This window comes from Condylura cristata, unplaced genomic scaffold (assembly GCF_000260355.1).
Source record: "Condylura cristata isolate star-nosed mole 26May11 unplaced genomic scaffold, ConCri1.0 scaffold00024, whole genome shotgun sequence".
Taxonomy (NCBI): domain Eukaryota; kingdom Metazoa; phylum Chordata; class Mammalia; order Eulipotyphla; family Talpidae; genus Condylura; species Condylura cristata.
Window position 1 is genome coordinate 30,173,663 of NW_004567125.1, and position 23,707 is coordinate 30,197,369.

The 23,707-nt window shown below is 47.5% G+C and overlaps 1 protein-coding gene across 1 annotated transcript; it reads left to right on the forward strand.

Moving 5' to 3' along the window:
- Window positions 1-12,329: 12,329 nt before the first annotated feature.
- LSM4 (LSM4 homolog, U6 small nuclear RNA associated (S. cerevisiae)) lies at window positions 12,330-23,707 on the forward strand. The gene is made up of 5 exons (XM_004688614.2): window positions 12,330-12,529; window positions 16,013-16,054; window positions 18,184-18,282; window positions 21,165-21,348; window positions 23,127-23,707. Exons 1-5 carry the CDS (start codon window positions 12,527-12,529, stop codon window positions 23,216-23,218), a joined length of 420 nt encoding a protein of 139 aa, XP_004688671.1. The 5' UTR covers window positions 12,330-12,526; the 3' UTR covers window positions 23,219-23,707.

Below are 23,707 nucleotides of genomic sequence, written 5' to 3' on the forward strand. Positions count from 1 at the left end.
AAATAAATAAAATTGCATTTTCTAGTTATATCCTCAGAGACAAGATTTGCTTTTTCTAGAAACAGTACCTTGGACTTAGGTCACTGACATCTCATTCCAGCCTTATGGTCCCTGATTAGCTGGTATGCTGACAAAAATCTTTCACCTCTGGCCAGGGCCTCACATTGCCCAGGGCAGGGTTCCTGTGCTGCTGAGAAGCCCTGCCTGCAATCTCACATTGAAGGTCATACACAGCAACTATTTTGGTCTCTGGCAGCTTCAGGTAGTATTCAGAAAATCTGGGAGCTGGCTTGGGTTAGCCCTGGGAAACAGACCCCAGACAAATGGGAGAAAACAACAGAACAGATACCTCACCAAGTTCAGGTTTAAAGCACAGGGCCAGCACAGGGCCCTTCCCAGTGGCTCAATGGTGGCACAGTGGGTTAAAGTACAACACTATAAAGCAAACCACAGCCACTGCAGCACCAGTTGGACTCCTGGCCAGGGAGCTGACACACATGGCGTGCAGCAAACCTCTCCAGTCTCACCCACTGCTCCTCTCAGCAGTGTATTTCAGTCAATTTGCCTGTTCCATTCCCCACTCTGTCTCTTGTGCATTCTCTCATTAGCCCCCCACCACCACTTCTGGCTTGTACCCCAGTTCTTGTATGCATAAATAAAGAAATCTTTAAAAAAAAAATAAAGTTCTAGCACATAGTAAGTGCCCATAAAAATGCACATATTGCTAGAAAATTGGGATGTGGCAGGAATAAAATCACAGTAGGTTTCCTTTTCCTCCATCACACTGAGGAAAAGCAGAGAGACCAACCATACTCAGTCAGCAGTGACAGAAAGTCATGTGTGACCCTCAAGTGTGACTAGGGCTAAAGGCCCTTGTTTCCTGGCAGCCTGACCCAACATGTACCTGGTGTTCTTTTTTCAAAATTCACAAAACCCTCAGCAAGAGGAACTAGTCTTATTCCATTTTGCAGGTGAAGAAACTGAGAACCAGAACAGCTAAGCCACGTGGCCCATACCACACACGAGTGGGGCTGGCATTCAGAGCAGTACAAGAGCACACCCTTAGGATTGTCTTTACCCAGGATATCCCATGGAAAGAGGGAGGAGAAAGGGGACTTTTTTTTTTTTAATTCATACAGAACTGGGGTACAGGCCAGAGGTGCAGGGAGTGAGAGGATTCACCAGAGACAGAGTGGGGAGCAGAATAGGAAGATTGTCTGAAACACACTGCTGAGGGGAGCAGCAGGAAAGGTCCGCTGCGCCATGTGGGTCACCTCTCTGGCCTGGATCAAAGTCATACTGTAACAGGGTGGTCCCTAGGAAAAAGGGAAGTTCCAGGTTCCCTGCCCCACCCAGAAGGAGGGTGGAGCTGAGCAGAGAAAAAGGAGAGAATGAAGCAGGATGGAGAACAAGACAGAGACCTAAGGAAGCCACATGGAGTAGCAAGCATGTGAGGAAGAAGCCGTGCTTGTTTCCTGACCCTGGACTGGTTAAGGGAGATGTGGGTGAGATACCTGTAGGGAGGTGACTATGGCAGTGTTTATATTGATTTTGATTTTGCTCTTTTCCTCCCAGATTTGTCTGGCCATTTCTGACCCTTTTCCATGGGTCCCGGCCAGAAGGTGCTTTAGTCTTGTGGCAGGCTTTCAGGCCTTGCTTTGGGCCAATCCCTTTTGGGTTGACTTTTGCCCACGAGGGGATGGGTAACTTCAGGTGTTTGATTTAGAAGTTATATTCTTTGTGTTCCATATTGTATATTCACTGTATTAAAGTCACTTTTCATTAAAGCTTTATATGTTTTGTCTTGTTGCGGTGGATGGCAGAACCCACTTAGAGCAGGCAGGTTTTGGGGCTTCGGGGGTGTCCCTCTCCCCCTGTCCTCTAACAGAATTGGGGTGCCCTAAAACAGATTTTGCGCCCAACGTTGTAGGATTAGAGCCATCGTCACCCCCATGGGGAAAGTTGGCTTCCCCATGGCACTGACTACCTTAAACACAAATGTAGGTTTTGTTTCTAGTTTTATTCAGATGCAGATTTGTTGTTAAAAACTGGCTTGGCCTTGTGAAAACTTCTATGTGTAAGTGTACAATTTTGTTGTGTTCACTTGCTAAGAGATTTGGTTTTGTGGAAATTGTGTAGCAGTTTTAATCAGAAGATAGCAGTTTGGACCATGTGAACAGACCAAAGATCTGAGGCCCTAGGCTGGCTTCTCTGAAATTTGGAAGTTTTTATTCTTTTGGGCTCCTCCTAAGATTTTCTACTTCCTTTATTAACTAAAGTTAAGCTCTAGGATTTTTTCTTTTTGTAACCTCAGCTGTTTTGCAGATCTTGCTAGCATTTCTAAAAGCAATGATGGTTATTTCAGAGGTAGGTTCCTTTGACTTTGACTACTTCCTGATCTCTGCCTTAGGGGTTGTAAACCAACAATGGAGCAGTGGTGTTTAAATTAGCAAATGTATGCTTGGATGCAAAGAAAGACTAAGCCTTGAGCTGTAACTGGTAAATACTAGTAACCTTAATGGATTCTTGGAGATAGCTTGAATTTTTGCAAAGTCTAGATCAGAAAAATTAGAAAACAAAATATTGAGTCTAAAGGGTTTGCTGTTGTGAATTTTGTCAACACAATTTGTTTGGGGCATATTTGCCATTTGAATTCTGAATCTATTTGATTACTGATGTAAGACAAGATTCTAAGATTCTGTTTCCTACTGAGGAAGGTCTATTGTGGAAGGCACTCTTTATAGTGCATAACGTAACTGTGCCAGGTTTTCATACCTGTGTTGTGGTTTCTCCCTTGTGTGGGGAGGTGCAATCAATAACTTGTATGTTGAATTTGCTCTTTCAGCTTCTGTGCCAAAGTGGGTAACAGAAGTAAGGAGATGATTCCTTTTAACTGAAAGTTAACTGCTGAGTTTTTATTTTGTGTTTTCAGGTTCTGGTCCAGGAATCCCAATTCTGGTCAGGTTCTGCAAGCTTAGTGGCTAACAACATGATGACAACTGCTTTTGCTTGAAAGTTAACTGTTTTTACTTTTATCTGCTGTATAGGATACCCAGGATTGACTTCTAACTAGTGGAAATGCTTAAACACTGAAAAACATGTAACTCCTGTGATTAATGAAACTTTTTTTTCCTATTTCCAAAGTCTTAGGTTTGTAGGATAACAACTGAAACTGTGATTTTCCGCCAGCAACACTGAACATTTTTTTTTTGGAATTAGAAATTTTTTCTGGCCTATATGAGTAAAACTGCAGTTACATAAGATTCCACGTGGCATAACTAAGAAAACTGTCTTGTCCATATGTTGCACTTGGCCTCGAGGTGCTATAAAATTGGTTTTGGTGGAACCTATCGATATTGAAAAGAAATCAAACAAACAAACAAAACTAATGAAAACTCGTATACATGTTTTGAAAACACAATCTGGGATAATTTTTGGTCCATGGTAACTAACTTGTGCTCTAATGCTTTAAAACAGGCGCTTCTAAGGTTGTATTGGATATATATTTCTTTTTGCTTGGGTTGATAATGTAAGGAAAATAGAAATTTGAAAAAAAATTAAGGTTTCTGAGGACAAAGAGTCTCTTGTTATAAAGTAAAAAGAACAAAAAAGTTTATGGTTTGACTGTTATGGTTTGGCTGTGGATATTGCATTACTGACTGAGCCGGAGTTTTCAGAAAGATTGAGATTGTTGTTGTTGTCTATTTTTTTCTCTTTCATATTTGTGACAAAGCTTCCCAGAATTCAAATTTGAAGAAAACTTTGATAGTCTGTCCTTTGGTTCATCAAAGGAAATTTTGTGGAAACTCAGTAGAGCTCCTGAGACATTCCACAAAATTTCTTCCTTTCCTTCTGGAAAGGCACTTAGATCAATTTGGACTTTTTGGTTTACCTAGTAAACAAAAATGACTGGAAAGGAAGCATAGTCACTTGGAAAAAGGCGTAACATGGCATGAACATAAATGTTAACACTGGTGTTCTGAAAAGTACATAAAAACATTATGATATCATGTATTGTTTGAATTGTAAATAATGATTGTTGTCCTGAAATATTATATTTAATGGTTTGGCATTGGCAGAAATTGCTTCTGAAAAAAAAAAGTTTACAGAGAAAGACCTCAACTGATTCCAACTAGTGGAAATTTTGACAGTGGAAAAAGATTTTCTACAAAGAACTGAACAGACTGATTTTTGCTAAGTTTTCCTTTGAAATGATACTGGTATTTTTTTTTCCCATTTGATTCAAAGAAAGTTTTTTTGCTTTCAATAACCAGAAGCTGCAGTAATATTTTTCTTCAGCAGAACTAACATGTATTTCTATCTTTTTCTCCCCTTGATACCAACACAGTGTAAAGATTGTGGTAGTAATAAAGTCCTGGTAACCTTGAGAAGAGGAAACTCCAGGTTGAGTCTGCTGAGACCAATGTTGCTTCTGAAGCCTGTGGGGACTGGACATCTATGATTCGCTCTGATCCTGTAGGGAGGACTCCAGCAAGGCCGGCAACAACAACTTGCTACTTGATTATTCTGCCCTGTGATTTTATGCAAAAATACAAAAATAGTTAAAAGCTAACATGTATTGGTAAATCACTTGTGCATACAAGTTGAACAAAGTTGGGATCAAGGTTGAGAGAACCTTTTAAACAACTTTTAAAGTTTTGTTTTGTTCTGTTACTGTGGTTTTGATATACACCAGAAGGGTTTTTTTTTCCCTTTCCCTTTCACATGCACTAATGGACTATTTTCCACTTATTGACATTCATGGACAATGTTGGTTACCTACTGTACCCTAAAATATTAAAGTCACTTTTCATTAAAGCTTTATATGTTTTGTCTTGTTGCGGCAGATGGCAGAACCCACTTAGAGCAGGCAGGTTTTGGGGCTTCAGGAGTGCCTCTCTCCCCCTGTCCTGAAACAGATTTGGTGTCCTATAACAATAACTACAGTCGTTGCCTATGATAGCTTCATAGTGCTGTGCTTTAACCTGTTGTGCCACCAAGGAGCACCAAAAGGGGACTGTTAAAACCAAGTGCAGGGCCTCCCTGGTGGCACAAGGGGTTAAGTCTCAGCATTATGAAGCTATCTGCAGCTCCCCAGCCAGGCAGCTGAACCACAAGGCACAGCAGACCTTTACTGTCACAAGCATAACTTGTGTCTCTTCCCCCTTCTTTGTTTTTTAATTGAAGCTAAAACACCTTTATTTGATGTGCAACTTTTTGAGGGCCCTGAAGAGGGCGCAGACAAGGGCTGGAAATACAGACAGGAGAGAGAATGATTAGAAGAGAAATATCGAAATTAATCAAGGAGGGAGGGGAGAGCTAAGTAGCTGTAGAGGTATAATGTTGAAGAGTAGAGAGAAAAGAGTCAGCAACTTTAGCAGGAGAGGCAGCAGGGATCTAAGAAAGGCTAATAACCTTAATTTTATAAAGGGAGACATTAGTATTTGACACAAGCTATGCAACTTCTATCAACTGACAAATTCCGGTTAGAAAAAGAAAAGCTCTGAAAAATCAGAATTTCCATGCTAGCTCATGTTATGACCCCCCTTTTTTGTAATATCAAAATATTCTGAGCAACTATCAGCTTGCAACAGCTTAGCCTCATAAGGTGCTACCTGGCCCAGGCAAGCAAGTGCTGCCCCAGGGCGGGAAATTCTTCTTAAAGTCAAAAATATTACAATGGACTGATTAATAAAAGCAATTGGCTGTTCTAGCAAAATCAATACTGTAAAATAAGACAGTACTAGAACATGCTAAAAATTACAAGTTCTTTTACTGCCCGGAGGAGAATCCAAATCTTATCTCTCTACTAGCTTACTTAAGTTTTCTATTGCTTAGTCTTTAAGTGAGGAATCTTAACTATCTCCTTTAGTGATATATCTACAAGAAAACTTCTCCACCGTAGTCCTCCACTTTATTTTACCCTTTAAGATGTCTCAATGAGAATGAAGATCATTAAGTAGCATCTAAGGTTTAAAGGGACTTTATTATATTTATCACAGTGATGATTGGCTAAAATAATGTTAGCCTTAAATTTTATGAATTTATGTACCTATCTTAATTTTAATAGATCGATTTTAAGAATAATAAGTGTTATATCTCAGCTGAAGGTCAATAAGACCCCAAACTTCTCAGAAAAAAAGATGATTGTGATCTTGGCCCAATTCATATGCTAATGTTATCTCACTGCTTACTTGAAATGTGTAAAATAAACTTCTGCTGACAGCAGAACAGGAAGACTTCATCCAACTCTCCTGTGTCTTCCTTGCACCCGCTCCCCTTCTCCCTCTTTTTTAGGAATCTCCGCTTGACGCCATTCCCACCTTGAGACCCTGCCTGTTCTGCCTCCTAACAACCTGTGATCAGGCTGGTCCCCAACACATCCCCATCTTCCATCTCCAGAACTTTTCATCTTCCCGAAGTTCTGTCCCCATTAAACACCAACTCCCCAATCCTCTCCTTCAGTTCCTGGCACCCCGATGTTCTGCTTTCTGTCTGTGTATTTGCCTCCTCTAGGTACCTCATCCAATTGGAATCACACAGTATCTGTCCTTTTGTAACTGCCTTACTTCACATAATGTCCTCGAGTTTCATCCATGTCTTAACCTGTCAGAATTCCTTCCTTTTTAAGGCTCATTCCTTTGTCATTTAATGGACACTGAATTGCTTCCACTTTTTTAGCACTGTGAATAACACTTTTATAAATACGTGTGTACAAGAGTCTTCTAAAGATTCTTCTCAAGAGCCTGCTTTCAATTCTTTTGGCCACCAGACTTTTATAACTTCTTGTTTTCAAAACAGTTTAAGGCTGACACAGTGTCACAAAAATAGTACTGCATTACCATGGATCTAGAGACTCAGCTTTTCCCAGTGAGATGGTTTAACTTACTAAACCATTTTCAAAACCAAGGAATTTACATTGGTATAATATAATGTACTCAGGTATCACACCTTATTTTCCAGAGTTGTAAACAAAAAACAAACCTTCATATCTGTGAAGAATTTTTCCTTTTGTTTTTTTGTTGCAGTTTTCTTAGGGGGAAGGGAAGAGTAGTATGGTAGGTAGTCACCTGGCCTGGGTTTGAATTCTGCCTGCTTTTCACATGCCTTGTACCCTCATAGTGTTACAGGACAGCAAATCTGCTCCAGGACAAAATCTGTTATAGTCCACCAAGTCTGTTAGAGGACGGGGGAGAGGGGCACCCCTGAAGCCCCAAACCTGCCTGCTCTAAGTGGGTTCTGCCACCTGCCACAACAATATAAACATTGCCATAGTCACCTCCCTACAGGTATCTCACCCACATCTGCCTTAACCAGTCCAGGGTCAGGAAACAAGCCTGGTTATTCATCACATGTTTGCTGCTCCATGTGGCTTCCTCAGGTTTCCTTCTCCATCCAGCTTCATTCTCTTCTCTCTGATTCCTTCTCTTCTCTCCTTTTTCTCTGCTCAGCTCCACCCTCCTAGGTGGGGCAGGGAACCTGAACTTCCCCTTTTCCTAGGGACCACCCTGTTACAATAGGAGATATTTTCCCATTCTGAGCCTCAGCTTCCTCATCTGTAAGATGCAGATGGTAACAATATAGTCATACTTCAGTCCAAGAGGGGCTGTACCTACAATGGTGTTCCCAATAGGCTGTACCACACAATCTAGTTGTGTAACAGGGTGGTCCCTAGGAAAAAGGGAAGTTCCAGGTTCCCTGCCCCACCCCAGAAGGAAGGTAGAGCTGAGCAGAGAAAAAGGAGAGAAGGGAGAAGAGAATGAAGCTGGATGGAAAACAAGGAGACCTGAGGAAGCCACATGGAGCAGCAAGCATGTGAGGAAGAAGCCGTGCTTGTTTCCTGACCCTGGACTGGTTAAGGCAGATGTGCGTGAGATGCCTGTAGGGAGGTGACTATGGCAGTGTTTATATTGATTTTGATTTTGCTCTTTTCCTCCCAGACTTGTCTGGCCCTTTCTGACCCTTTTCCATGGGTCCCAGCCAGAAGTTGCTTTAGTCTAGTGGCAGCTTTCAGGCCTTGCTTTGGGCCAATCCCTTTTGGGTGGACTTTTGCCCATGAGGGGAGGGGTAACTTCAGGTGTTTGATTTAGAAGTTCTATTCTTTGGGTTCCGTATTGTATATTCACTGTATTAAAGTCTCTTTTCATTAAAGTTTTATGTTTTGTCTTGTTGCGGCAGATGGCAGAACCCACTTAGAGCAGGCAGGTTTGGGGCTTCAGGGGTGCCCCTCTCCCCCTGTCCTGTAACCATTTGGTGTCCTGTAACAGTTGTAGAGTAGGCTGTGCACCTATGTGTGTGTGGAATCACACTCAGTGATGGTCACACAAATGACATAATCAACTCATGATGCATTCTCATAATATGACCTGGCTGTGAAGCACATACTCTTGTTAAGCAAGTCCAGATTATGCCAGGAAACAGAGTAAAGTTTGAGTATTAACATGAAGGCCCTCCCTGGGCACAAGGGGTTAAAACGCAGCACTCTGAAGTTATCTGCAGGGAGGTGACCTGCCCTGTTCCTCCCCTCAGCAGTGTACTTCAATCTCTCTGTTCTGCTCCCCACTTTATCTCTGGTGAAGCCTCTCACTGCCCCTGCACCTCTGGCCTGTACCCCAGTTCTATATACATACATACATAAATCTTTTTTTAAAACAGAGAATTAGCATGGTGGTGCAAAGGATTAAACTGGCATACTTTGAAGTTTCCCTCAGCAGCTGCAGCATGTGTTCAATCCCTGGCCAGGGTGGTGACCCACATGGTGTGTCTTTCCCACTGCTCCCCTCAACAGTGTGTTTCAGTCATTCTGCCTGTTCTGTTCCCCAATTTCCCATTCTGTCTCTGGTTATGCCTCTCACACCCTGCACCTCTGGCCTATATGCCAGTTTCTTGTGTGCATAAATAAAAGCTAAAAAAAAAGAGGATTAGCATAAGTAACAAAGTGGTTACACAGAATGTCTTTATAGTCCCATTTGTTCTTTTTTTTTTTTTCCTATGGAATGGGTCTGTGTTTGCATATGGAAGGGTAAGCATGATGTATTGCTTACTCAATCAACAAATGCTTAGTTATGTATATCTATTTCCATCCCCAACCTCCTTTTGGATGGAATTTGTACTGAAGGGGCTGTGGCCAGCTTGCAATGCTGCACTTTAACCTGTTGTACCACCAAGGAGGGTTCCCAATCCCCTTCTAAGCCATCTCCAGTCTCCTAACAAGTGTCACTTGTAATTTCACTTTATTCCTGTGATTGTGCAGCTGCCAAATTTTTCTCCCTCAGAATTGTGGTATAAGAGATTAGCTTTTGGGAGCAGAGTCTTATGCAGAGTTCACGGAGTAACACTGTATTCGTGCCAGTTCTGCCAATTGCTAGGAAAAGACTCCAAACTCCACATGGATTAAGTCATAAAGCCATGCCTTTTAGCTTCAGCTTCAAGTCTAACTGGGTCCAGGGACTCAGACCATGCCTCCCTTTCCACTGATTAGCTCTACTGTCTTGTGTATGATGGATTCAAAATGCACAAAACTTTAAGAAGACAAATCCTAACACTGGTGGGCTTGCACTAACTCACTTTAGCAACTTCTTTGGAAATGGCCCTTATCTCACCCAGTCCTCTGGCTCTCTTTCAGAGAAGATTCTAATTGGCCTTGACAGGTCACGTGCTTCACCTTTAACCAATTACTGTAGAGAAGGAATGGAGAACTTTTTAGAAGGAAAGAAAAAAATGCAGTCATCACATACTGCCACATGGTGTCGCTCAAGCAGAGGTTTCAGGCATGAATTGGACTTTGCCTGTTGGGCAAAAGGAGAAAGACTGCTTACTTAGAAGAGTCTAGAAAATTCAGAAAAAGGTGAACCAGCATGAGATTTTCTTCCTACTCTCATCACCATGTTTACACTGGGACTCCACAGGAACACCAGTTTTTGTTGTTTATCGAATGGCTTTTCCCCTGGGTAAACAAAGGTTAGCAGGTCAGCCTGACCCCTCTAGTCCAATTGGCATATCACCATTGGCATCTTACCAGCACCTGCCCTCATCCCAAGCCTCTTGGACTTCTGGCCCCTTGAGTAGTAGCCCCAAGCTAGTAATAGATGGGATTTGGAGAATAAACTCTCCAGTTCTGATCCTGGGACACTATGAGATACAAGCTGTCTCCCTGAGGTCCCGACTAGACTAACTCCTATTACCCACCAACTGCCTACTCATTGAGCACTTCCTGCCATGATCCTTCACTTGATAAACCAGGTCTCTAATCCTAGTGAGGTTTCTTAGGGTTACCTTCCAAATAAACTATGTACCTCTGAGTCTTCATCTGGGGGAGGACCCCAAACTCAAACATAAAAGACCACCATCACTGCCTACCCCCAAGGTATCCACATGGTGCGGCAGACCTCTCCTGACCCAGCCGCTGCTCCCCTCAGCAGTGTACTTTGATGATCTGCCTGTTCTGCTTCCCAGTCTGTCTCCTGTGAATCTTCTCAACACCCCTGCACCTCTGTGGCCTGTACCCCAGTTCTGTATGCACAAATAAATAAATCTTTAAAAAAGAAAAAGAAAAAAAGAGACCACCATCAGTCCAGGATTACAGCTTCCACATTTGATCCATCCTCATAATCATGAAGGTTGGTAGAGATGGTTACTCCTGTTTTTAGTAAGGAAAAGGGAGGAACTCGATGGAGACACTCAGCAACTTCATTGCAAAGCTAAGCAACCAGGCCTCTATCCCCTCACTGACTCCTAGAGAGGAAATTTTAGCATCCCACATCCATTTGTTAGGATGGTTAGATCTGGGCATTTCTACCCCCCTACCCCCCCCAGTTCTAGAATTACTGATAAAGGAGAATCTTTTCTTGAGAACCTGAGCATCAGAGCTCCCAAAACTGGCTCCAAAAAGCACAGGGCCTTTTTAGCTCTAAGACTCAGCCCTGTATTTGATAAGAAAAGGCTGAACAGATCAAAGCTGACATTGGGAGACCCAGAAAAGCGTAGTCACAAGAGAGGGACATCTCTGGGTCATTTAAAAATTTGTGAGATCCAAGCAGAGGAAGGACCCCTCTATGGAAATTTAGCTGGGCCCCTCCTGAGAATTTAGTCGGGCGCACAAGTATGGGAAATACATGCATGGTCTCCTAGGAAAATTAATGTCTAGAATCAAAGGAGTCATAACAAATATTTGCTATAGTGAGTTGAGTCATGTCCCCTAAAATAATGTGTTCTAACATCATTAGAACCTGTGAATATGACTTTATTTGAAATAAGGGCTTCGTAGGTGTAATTAAGGATCTGGAGACAAGATTTCCTTAGGTACAGAATGGACCTAGGTACAGACACAGACACACAGAAGAAAGTCAAGTGAAGATAGAAGCAGAGATTAGAGCAATGCACTTGCAAGATTTCCAACTTTGTTCCACCAGAGCTGAGAGGAGCCTGGGACAAACTGTCCCAAAGAGACATCCAAATGAATCAAACCTGGCTGATACCTTAATTTCAGATTTTTGAGTTGAGTTCTATTGTTTTGCCTTTTCACTGTTATTTATTTTTGAAGAACTGAGAGTACATGTAGGCCAGAGATGTTGGGTGGTGGTGGTGAGAGGATTCACGGAGACAGTGTGGGAAACAACAGGCAGATCTACTGAAATACATTGCTGAGGGGAGCAGCAGGGGACACAGGAGTCTGCTGTGCCATGTGGCTCCCTGGCTGGCCCTAACTCAGGCCTTGGTGATGATAACGCTGAGACTCAATCCCTTGACCAGGATGGAGTTCGATGGATTTCCATTGCTTTAAGCCACACAGTTTGTGGTAATTTGTTATGGCCGCCCAAAGAAAGAAACACATTTGCCTATTTACTTTCTCCCAAATGAGCTCTCAAGCCTCAGCTCACATTTGTTCGCCATTTCATGAGGCACACAGGTTTCGCCTCTGTACTAAGTGTTTAGTATGTGAAAGACGTTGTTGAAAGTGCTTTTCTGTTTATGCTCACAACCTCCTAGAGCTGATACTACGTTATACCCATTTCACAGAGGGGTAAACTGAGGCTCAGAGGTGCACAGGAAGAATGCCAACCTCGTAAAAGACTTGCCTTGGATAAGGATCAACTAGGGTGAGCAGGTACCCAAATGAGACAACAGTCACCGTCTGTCGCAAGAAGCAGGGCGCCTCGACGTCCCGGTTTGCAAACTGGAAGGTACCGACCCTGAGAGCTTTGTCTGCGCGTGCGCTCCTCCCACCGGTAAGACGGCCTGCGCGGGAGCACGTTGCTCCGCCCCCTTTTGCAGCACTCCCTCACGGCGACGCTTTACGGCTCTTTCCTTCTTTCCTCCGGCGGGAGCGCCGTCCACCTCGTCCCTCGTGCCTGGCAGGTCCGCCTTACTCCGCATAGATTGGTTGTCCGCCCCCCACGCCCCGCGCTGATTGGCTCACGTCGCTGCCGCTCCATTTCAGCCTTGTGGCGCGCGGCGGGGCGGCTACCGGCGGCAGCGGCAGCGGCAGCGGCGGAAGTGACCGGCGAGCCCGGTCCCCGCTGACACCATGGTGAGGGCAGGGGACGGCGAGGAGGCGGGGGACGCGGTCGTCGTGGGCCTTGGGGGCGGGCGCCGCGGCAGGGGCGCCACGGAGTGCACGCGAGCCGTCTGGGCTTCTAGTCCTTTCCCTGTTCCGAGCCGGGGGAACAGGCCGGAGGAAGCCCATGGGTCTCGGAGGCCTTAGAGTTGGACAACTCGTAATCATAAACAGCGGCCTATCTTTAGTGTCCCCATTTTGCAAATAGGGAAACGGCGGGAAGCCGCCCTACGGTCTGAGAAATGCGCGCGCGAGTGAGGTTTCTCTGGAAGGGGCTCAGACTGCATCCCGCCTCACCGATAACTTCATAGGAGCGCCATGAAGTCGGTCTGAGTCGTCAATTTCGAGCTAGTTTGAGCAACTTCAGGGCTTGCAAAGACGTTAGAATGTCAGCAGCGCAACCCCCTGTACCTCTCGTTTTCAGGCTGAAAGACCCAGAGAGGGGATTTGTCCCGAGTCTCAGCATGTTGAGTCAGGCAGAGAGGATCGGCCTCCCAGTTCACAGAAGGAAAGATCAAGGCCTTGACAAATAGCCCGCCATGACCACAATGCCCACTGTTTGGGAAGTCGAATCTGAACCAGAGAGGGCAGGCAGGTCATGGCCCCCCACGTCCCCCTCCCCCTGCCTCCATGAATAGACGGGGTAGATAGAGACTGCCATGACGAATTTAGAGCTAGGAGAACTGACTGATCTGCACCAAGATCAGCTGGCCTTGAAGAAAGGCCCTATTCCTCTTGGCCTTCGGGGATGGGCAGAACTGGAAGAGACTGAATCTTCACTTTTATCTTCAATAGGTTCCCAGAACCTAGAAGTGTCTGCAGGTCCTCAAATGTTATTTTATTCAACATTGCTTTGATTATAGGGTTGATGAAGGCAAAAGAATCCCAGCTGATGTTGAATAAACATGTTATTTGAGGACCTGGTTTCATTCCATGTCATTTTATTTAAAGTCGCAATTTCCAAGAACCTGTGGAAAACGTTAGGTGATGTACAGATTTCTGCCTTCAGCTGAAGAGAATCAGGAGTAGACAAGACATGACTCCCCCCAGCTCCTTGAGGTGAGGATAGGGTCAGAAACCGGCCTCTGGAGGAGGCTAAGGATGTCTAGACAGTTGGGAGCTTCGGGAAGCAATGAGGTCTAGGCCTGAGGATCCAAGCCCAGGAGTTCTGAGAAACCGATTCTCTTCCTGAAGCTTTCACAACTCCTGACTTCCCTCTGAAGTGGCTGTCAGACCCTCTACCGGCTTCCTCACCACCTCCAGGCATCTTCCTTTTTCTCACCTGGTTTTAAGTTCTGGGGAATCCTCTCCTTTGTATCTGGCACAGTTTGGGAAGGTGGGTGTAAAAGATGTAGGATGGAGATGTTGCCACAGCCTTAAGCTGCTGTGGCCTTAAGAGACTTTCCTGATGCCACTCCTCCCCATCTCTGCCCCTCTTCTTATCTGTGGGGTGGGGTGACTATCCCACTGCCCTGGTGACTTGTGCCTTTCCCTTATGTATTTGTTCAACAAATATTTACTAAGTCCCTTTTGTGTGCCTGGCTCTGCTGGGTGCTGGACAAAGTCCACACCCACTGAGTTTTCCAGTCTAGCCAGAGAGACATAATAAACAAACAAGCTAATTAGAGACTGACTACATCCTATAATAGAAACAGTGGAGGGTGGCCCAGGTGGAAACCTTGTTCCCAGGTGGGGTTATTACTAGAACCTCGCCAAAGTAGGTGACTTCTGGTACCCCAGCCAATGTGGAATTGACACCCCAGCCGGAGGGGGCAGAACAAAGGTTGGCAGCTGGGACAGGTGTGTATGGGGAATGGAAGAGATGTTTGGCTGCAACCACATCAGGCCTGACTTTGGCCACGTGGGGCAGCTTATGAGTAGGTGCTAGTCCCATCTATGTTGGGCTTGTCTGTGCTGCTTCATGAATAGCACTACCAGTGAGAGCAGGTGGTAGCCCCAGAGAGTCCATCTCCAGCATAGAGTATGCTTTACAAGGACATCTGTGGACTGCCAGGACTTTGCTGTGTGTCTCTGCGCATGTCCTGGCTCTAGCTACTGGTGCCTCAACCATAGCTGGGTCTCTGCCTTTGGTGCTGAGTCCAAGTTCATTTTCACCATTTAGGGCTAGCAGACCCTGTCCCCTCTCTTGGGATCTGGGAGGAAGGTACAGTTGTGTCATCTCCCTGGTGCAGATCCCCACTGACAGGAAGGCTGGCTTCTACTGTCAAAGGCCCCTGGGCACCTCACTCACTCTGGGGCAGCATTACATGGCCACATTCCAAATGGGGGGATAGGAACACAGATGGAGCCCATCCCACCACATCCTCCTCCTGTGCCTATAACAATCACCCCTTCTTTTTCCTTATCTTGCCCTTCCAGGAAGTCAGTGCAGGAAGTGGGATTGGGCCTGGCTTCCTGGCGCCGCCTCCCCCCCCCCAAGTTGGTCTTCTCAGGAAGGCCTCTGGAATACGGGATCCCCCACCCAAGCCCTTCCATGGGGAACCAGCCACACTGAAGGGGCTGAGAGCCATCATTGCTCCCCACTCCCCAAAGGGCCTGAGTCTCCAGCATAGCACAAAGTGGGCTTGGGATTTCTCTATGCAAAGAGCTGGGGCTCAGAGACTTGGAATCTGGTCACTTTCTAGTTGTAGGGCCTTTGGTGCATACTATAAGGGCTGTTGTTGGACCCAGACTAAAGCATGGCTACCCAGGACTCCCTTTAGAAACTCAGAGGCTTCAGAGGTACGTGGACTGATTTGTGTCCCCAAAACAACTGATTTTTTCCAGTCATGTCATAAAAACAAAATTCAGGAAGGATGAGAGAGAGAAATGTCTTAGAAGCTCACCTTGGGTGAGATTCTATTCTTACTTGCAGTTATCAAACATCTGGATGTTTCTTCCTTCTCACCTGATGAAACCCTGGCTTTGAAAACTGAGCTCAGATGTGACTCCGCGGGGAGACCGACTCCCAGTTGAGCCCAGTGGAGTCACTCCTGATCGCATAGGCTTAGCGCTCTGCTGCTCATAGACCTGGTCAGGCCGGGCTCTATCCCTTCTAGCTCTAGCGCCCAGCAAGTTGTCTACCTCCATGAAGTGACTGTGATGATCACCAGATTTGATCCATCAAGGTGGATGGGACTCGGTGCCATCATTTGGGCAAAAGGCACAAGTAGCAGCAAGACCTCTGTGCTGTGGTACAGTTTCTACGGGGGGGTGGGGAAGAGGGGGTACTGCACCAGGAATGGTCAGCATCAGGGACAGGTAATGGTTTCCTTTGGAAAGTCACCAGATTGCCCAGGGTTTTCTTTCCTAAACTGGAGGGCATGTGTGCACCCTCATGCTGGACAAAGTGAGGAGATTCATTAGGACCTAGAGGTGTGTGCTGATGAACTGAGATGCCCAGGGCCGTCTGATACTGATCACACACTGGATCATGTGCCTCTGTTTGCCTTTCAGCTTCCCTTGTCACTGCTGAAGACGGCACAGAATCACCCCATGGTGAGTACCTGCAAGTCAGCCACAACGGATTTCAATGGGACAGGGACACTGGGGAACGGGTGAGGGGCCTTCAGCCAGATCTGTTTCCTGCCTGTCCAGGAAACAGCAGCTCACTCTCCTTTCTCCCCCACACGTCAGGACCTGTGTCATTTCTGCTGCTGATGAAAGTTATCTATGTTAAAATTTTAAATGCTAGAAACACAGAATGTGGAACCTCTCTATTCCCAGCAGTATATCTGATAGGTGCTCATTCACACGTTGGACTTGAGCATGTAAACATGATGTAAGTTTTTAAAACAGGGTTGCCCCTCCCTGGCGGGGCAACAGGTTAAAGCGTAGCATATGAAGCTGGCAACAGCCACTTCAGCACAAGTTTGATCCCCAGCCAGAGAGGTGACCCACATGGCACTACAGACCTCTCCTGTCTGACCTGCTGCTCCCCTCAGCAGTGTACTTCATCAGTCTGCCTGTTCTGCTCCCCACTCTGTCTCTGGTGAATCCTCTCACTGCCCCTGCACCTCTGGCCTGTACCCTAGTTCTGTATGTATAAATAAATAAATCTTTTTTTAAAATACTACTTCTAAAAAATAACAATAAAACGGGGTAATGACATATACATTATTCCCTAAACTACTTCTGTCCTCAATAGTATAGTGTGGTATCTGGCAATATGTTTTTTTTTTTTTTTTTTTTTAAGATTTATTTATTTGTACAGACAGAACTAGGGTACAGGCCAGAGGCTCGGGCGGTGAGAGGCTTCACCAGAGACAGAGTGGGGAGCAGAACAGGCAGATCGACGAAGTACACTGCTGAGGGGAGCAGCGGGCGGGTCAGGAGAGGTCTGCCACACCATGTGGTCACCTCCAGGGCAGGCGGGAATCGAACTCATGCGGAAATGGCTTTAGCTTCTCAGTGCAGTGCTTCAACCCGCTGCGCCACCAGGGAGGGCCTGGCAGTATGTTTTCTTTTAATTATTGTCCATATATAATAACATACCTTACAATTCAACCTTAAAATGAACAATTCAGTAGCATTTAGCACATTCACCATGTTGTGTGACCATCCCGTCACCCCCTCAGGAGAGCCTATCCCCATGAGCAGTCACTTCCCCCAACCACTAGTCTGCTTTGTGTATGGATTTGCCTATTCTGGACACTATGAGTGGATCACATGCTCTGGTCGCTTGTGTCTTGCTTTTCAGCATGTTTTCAAGATTCATCTACACTGTAGCTTGTGTCGATGGAACCACGTTGTGCTTATCCATTGTCTGCTGATGAACGTTTGCGTTGTTCCACTTTTTCATTCTGTGAATATTTTGGCTGCTGTGGACACTCGTGTACACATGTGGATGTGTGTCTTCATTTATCTTGGGCAGATATCCGGGATGGGGTCTAGGCCTTTCCCTAGCAATAACATATATATTCTATTCATCTGTTTTCCAAAACACATTAAAATAGGCAAGTAGGGCCCTCCCTAGTGGCACAAGGGGTTAAGTGTTATCACTGTCAAGCTAGCAGCAGCCACTGCATCATGAGTTCAATCCCCGGCCAAGGAGCTGGCCCACATGGTGCAGCAGACCTTTCCTATCTTACTCCCTGCTCTGTCTCTGGCGAATCCTCTCCTCCCACATCTCTGGCCTACACCCCAGCTCTTATATGCATAAATAAAATCTTTTTCTCTTTTAAAAATTTATTTATTTATGCATACAGAACTGGGGTGCAGGCCAGAGGTGTAGGAGTGGTGAGAAGCTGAGGCTAGTTTGCCATGCTTTAACCCTTTGTGCCACCAGGGAGGGCCCTAAAATAAATCTTTCTTTTTAAAAAAAAAAAGAATAACCATGTTTTCAGACCACCAGGGCATATGCATATACTGCCACAATAACTCCTGCCAGACCACTATCTTCATTTTGCTTGTCCTTGCAAAGATTTGTGGGGGGTTTTATAATTGCATAGAAAATAACCTCACTGCAAAAGGCCTACAATGTCCCGCAAGTGTACAGAGGAATCAGAATGAGTCGCCTGTAAGAAGGGCTGTGAGGGACCTCGGTGCCCTGTGCTGTGGTCAGAGGCAGGAGGAAGCAGGTTTTCTGAATGGGGCCCGTGGCTGACTTGGAGCTTTTCTCTCTCCAGTTGGTGGAGCTCAAAAATGGGGAGACATACAACGGGCACCTGGTGAGCTGTGACAACTGGATGAACATCAATCTGCGAGAGGTGATCTGCACGTCCAGGGTGAGTGGCCCAGAGTCTGCTCCTGCGCTAGGTCGGGGTGCGAGGAGTAGGAGACTCTTGATCTAGAGCCCTGCTCAACCTGGGACTTACTGATCTTGGAATACTCATTAGTAAGTGGGGTGACAGCCCCTCCTTGGACCCTGCAGGGGGAATGGAAGGAAACGTACCTGTGAGCCTATCAACTCCCCTAGACCTGGCATCCTACCTGGGGCAGGGCTTGCGGAAGGCTTGCAGTCTTGGTGGGAGTGCAATCTGCGGGAGAGACTGGCTGTGGAGGAGCTGGCCGAAGAGACCAGGACACCAAGCTCCCGTCATTGCCTGGATTTTGTATCTGCTCAGATGCTGCCCAGCCAGAGGGTGCTGAAATACCCTACAGGCCTGAGCTGCTATGTCTATTAGTGTCACCTCTGACCAGGATGGACTTAATGCCTGAGGTGCATCTTGGGCTACAAATCCTGTGTGGTAGGAAGTGGCTTCTAGAGCAGGCTAGACCTGCCTCGCCTTTGCTCCTGACATTGAAGATCACCTGGGCCTTATAGGCCACAGTGGTATGGCAGTGGGATGTCTAGACCTCCAGGGGGTAGGATAGCCCTAGGGCCCTGCGAACAAGGAGACTTGTTTACTCCAGGGATCTTAAACCAGAAAGCACAGGACCAGGAACAGCCTTGGACAGGCCAGGGCTAGGCCTCTCCTCACCCTCGCGATGAAATGAAGGTGAAGGCAGTGGCTCTTCCTGCTGCCTTGCTCTGGGCTCTGCTAGAGCTCTCCTTCCACTCTGACTTTGGCAATACCCACCACCCCTTCCCACTTTCCTGACACTACAGGGGAGGGAGCTCCCTTGGGGGACTCAGTGGCCTGCTTCTTATGGCCCAAGCCTGCTGGAAACTCCCTTTTGTTTCCCATGCTCCAGTCTAGACAGCAAATATCTGGGTGGCTCAGTGTGACTTTTTTTTTTTTTAATGTTGGTCATTTTAAGGGTTTACTTTTTTTTTTTTTTTAAAGATATTTATTTATTTATGCATACAAGAACTGGGATTCAGGTCAGAGGTGTGGGGGATGAGAGGACTCACCAGAGACAGTGGGGAGCAGAGCAGGTGGATTGACTGAAATATACTGCTGAGGGGAGCAGCGGTGGGTCACCTCCCTGTCTGGAAATCAAACTCATGCTGTAGTGGCTGCGATAGCTTTACAGTGCTGTGCTTCAACCTGTTGCACCAACAGGGAGGGCCCCCCATTGTGACTTTTGAAAATTGTGCCACCACACACTATTCATATAGCCAAGCAAGGTCCTTGGCCAATAGGTCTGTATTCACTTCTGTGACCTGCAACCATTGGCCCCTAGAGTGAGCTCAGACTATCCTCTGTTGTCAGCTGACAGTGGCACGTGGAATTACTGTAACGGGAAGCCTTGTTTCCAGACCACCCGAGCACAGGCATACACCACCGAAAGAACACTACCTCATCAGTGGCCACCATTATCCTAACCTTGGTCATCCCTTTAAAGACTTGTGGGTTTGTTTGTTTCAGTGGTGCAAAAAATAACCTCACTGTAGAAAGCTTACACTACCCAGCAAGTGGCATTGTTGAGCAGACCCCCTCCTTGCCCTGGAGGCTGGAATGAAGTGGGAATGTGCTCTGGGTCCTCATCTCTCCCTCAGGCACTTGAGTGGGCAGCAATATGCAGGAACCCCCTCAGGCCTGAGAAGTCACAGGGAGAACTAGGTTGGAAGTAAATGGTTGAGGCTGTGGGCCACCACTGTCTGCCCACCTCCAGCCTTGGACTGTATCTGTTTCTGACTGGCTGTGATCTGCAGCTCATGGATTTGTTGGCCCCTTGCCTACACTCTGGGAAAGGAATGCCTCCCGGGGTTCCTGTGTGGGTTGGGGGCTCTTGCTGTTCCTGGGAAAAGTCGGCCCTTGAACATTCCATTGGTCCTGCCAAGCACCTCCATCAGGCCAGGCCAGACCAAACCAGCCCAGGCTATTCCAGCAAATTGTACACTTGGGTTTCAAGGAAACAGTAGGCAAGGTCAATGGAGGGCCAGAGTTAGCCTGCTGTAAGCAAGAAGCATGTTGTGTATATTCCAGAAAGTTCCAGGCAGGTCAGGTCAAGGATTCAGAGAGAGCAGCCAGGGTGGGGCTGAATTCCAAGACTTTGGGAGCCACACTGAGACCTCCTCCTTGAGCCAAAGGGACCCTGTTTGGGCTTTAAGTAGAGAGATTTGGTTTGATTTCTAAGGGTGTAGGGGGACAGCTATCTGGACTTCTGGCTCAGGGCAACAGCTGGAGAACTAATCTAGTGGAACAGCCCCAGGTTCAGTAGGAGGGAGTGTGATGGAAGGCCCTTTCTACAGTGGGGAGAAGGCTTTGCCAGCCCCTGTCTCTAGCTGCATTGAAAACTAGTGTGAGAAGCTGCCCCTGGCGGGCTCAGGCTTGCCTTCCCCACCCCTCAGGCCCTCCTCACCATCACACAGGGTCTCTAGCGTGCTCACGCCCACACACACCACGTCAGGAGGTACTTCGTGGGTGAAGGGATGAGTCAGGGCATTGGAGAGGGCTCCAGAAGGTGGTTCTGGAGGCTTCCACAGCCCAGCTTCTGTAAGCCTCAGGCTACAGGTAACCACCCCCTCTTGTCTGGCAGTCTAATCTCCCATGCAGCCCCATGTCCCTCGAGTGGAGATTCCCAAAGTTCTGGTGAGATCCACTGGCCCCTCCCCAAGGAGGGTCCAGACCTGAGAACTCTATGGCATGCAGCCTTGGTTCCAGCATGGTGTGGGGCCCGGGCTTGATGGGGACCTGGGTAAACGGGTAGATACTGCCCTGGCCAGCTATTGGGACACACTCCAGAGTTGAGATAAAATGACCACCCCCCACCCCAACAGGATGGGGACAAGTTCTGGCGGATGCCCGAGTGCTACATCCGTGGCAGTACCATCAAGTACCTGCGCATTCCTGACGAGATCATCGACATGGTGAAGGAGGAGGTGGTGGCTAAGGGCCGTGGCCGAGGTGGCCTGCAGCAGCAGAAACAGCAGAAGGGCCGAGGCATGGGAGGTACCGGTCGAGGTAGGCCCTTTCCCTGCCCGTACCCAGAATACTGAGTTTGGGGGGTGGTTTCCCTGCTGAGTTGGGGGGGCAGCCAAAGCACGTGGCGTTCATCCAGCTCAGTGTTGACATTCCTGGCCACTGCTGTCACAGAGCCCTCCCTCTTCCCCTCCCCACATACACAGAGCTGTGAGGCCGTGACTCATGGTGCGCCTCTGCAGGCAGCTGACACTGCTGTTGGCAGTGTGCTCCCACCCCAGGGTCCTGGCCGCCGGCCTGGGGAATAGCGTTGACCGCTCCTACCAGGGTCCTCAGTTCCCTACTCCAGGCCCACTCTGGGGGCTCTGCAGCGCCCATGCAGACCTGGGGTTTGACCCTTCATCTCAGCCCCTGCCTCTCCTGGCAGGTGCTCTGGACCTCCCTGAGCCTCAGTTTATCCTCTACAGGGAGGGTCAGGCAGCACCTGCTTCCTGAGGTTGCTGGCGAGCACTCATCTCCAGAACTGACACAGATCCTTTATTCACTGTCACATTATACAAAGCCTAGCAATACCTGATGGACCCCTTCCTTGCCCTGCCCCAGATTATAAATCTGGCATAAAACTCAGTTAGTCCTGCAGTCAGCTCACACTGACTGTATGCCTTGCCCCTCCTTACCTCTCCCTGCCTGGCTTCTGTTCTTGGAGGGCTCTGGCTTTGTCTTTCCCATCTACTGGCACCTCCTGTATGCCAGGCTCAGGTCCCACTCTGGGAGCTCGCTGGCAGAGCCAGGAAGGATACAGGAACCACCCTTGAGCACAAGTAGCCAGGAGTGAGCCAAAGGGCAGAAGGGCTGACTAGGCCCAGGGTTGCCGGCCTGAGGCTAGGGGTTCTCAAGCTACTACCTGTCCCATTCCAAAGGGCCAGACCCTTAGTGCTGGGTTCTAACACTGTTAGGATCAGGGAGGGACTCCTCAGGCTGCTATGAGGAGATCATGTGTCCTCAGTGGTGGGTGGGCTCTCTCCGAAGCACCTAAGCAGGCTGCCCTTAGCCCAGAAGAGATGAGGTTGGACAGCCCCTGCCAGCAGCTCCTGTGCATCTCTGGTGGAAGGGGTCTATGCACATGGACTTGTGTCCACGTGTTGCATGGTCTTTTCAGGGCAGTAGAGGCCTGTTTGGAAGTGAACCACATACTGCCACTACTGGCTGACAAAGTTCTGAGGGCAGGGCGCTTGCTTGTCCCTACCACTGAAGCTGGATGTACAAGTCCCCATATGGACATTGTATAGTAGTGAGGGAGGGGTACATTATATAGTGGAATGGACATTATAGAGTGATGAGGGAGGGGGCCGTGGGTCCCCCGATTCAGGTCCCTAGCTCTGAGCTGGGGGTTTCTGCCCCCACCCCTGAATCCCGCCTCTGCCCTGGCTCTGGTTCTCGCCGTCTCCTGGAAGTCCTGGTTTTGTCATCTCCTATAGGACTCCAAACCCGAGAGGCCTTTGCCTGGCCAGAGACACCCACCTCGATCCTCCCTGGCACCCTTGCACCACCTGTCATACAGAGAATGTCCATGCCTTGGTCAGACACTTCATCCCAGGCTCTTGACACACACACACACACACACACTCTCTCTCTCTCTCTCTCTCTCTCTCTCTCTCTCTCTCTCTCTCTCTCTCTCTCTCTCTCTCTTATAGAATAGGAGAGACTTGGGCTAGGTGATTCAACCAGAGTTGAGGGTTCTGGCCAGAGTCTCTGTCCACGGTAGGATGGCTGAGCCCAGCTCTGCTGCAGCATCTTCTCTTCTCTTCTCTGCCCCACAGGTGTGTTTGGCGGCCGGGGTCGCGGCGGGATCGCAGGCACAGGCAGAGGTCAGCCAGAAAAGAAGCCCGGCAGACAGACGGGCAAACAGTGAGCTGCCCCAGCCAGAGACTGAGCGGCGGGCTCTGCTCCCACCTGAGGCTGCGTTTCTACTCTCCGGTTCAGAAGGAACAGACATGCTGGGGAAGCCCCTGGCCTGGTCTGTGGTCTGCTCTTTATGTAAAGTCCTTGTTTCTGCCAGCACTTCTACAGTTGGAAACGCTGTCCATTGTTTTTGGTTTTGTGAAATTGTAACATCTTTTAAAAGTCCATGCTCTTGTTTTGAGGGCAGGCTTCTTCCAAGCAGGTTTGTTTGCATTTGAGTTGGAGTCCCGTGTGGCAAACAGACGGGATTTATTTTAAACTCTGCTGAGATTGACAGCCTCAAGTTTTTTGAAACACAGACCCCAGAGTTGCCTTTTCATAATAAATGTGGAGAAGCACGTGCCCCACAAGCTGTACCAGGAACGTTGTTGGCCCTTGCCCTTTGGCCTCCCATCTCCCTCTTTGTGTTATAAAAATAAAAGCAAATGCAACTACAAAC

Bases quoted from the DNA above. Each gene is read 5' to 3' on its own strand.
- LSM4 (XM_004688614.2), top strand. The intron at 18,283-21,164 runs GTGAGTGGCCCA...CCACCCCAACAG, and splicing joins AGGTGATCTGCACGTCCAGG to GATGGGGACAAGTTCTGGCG. The intron at 21,349-23,126 runs GTAGGCCCTTTC...TCTGCCCCACAG, and splicing joins CATGGGAGGTACCGGTCGAG to GTGTGTTTGGCGGCCGGGGT.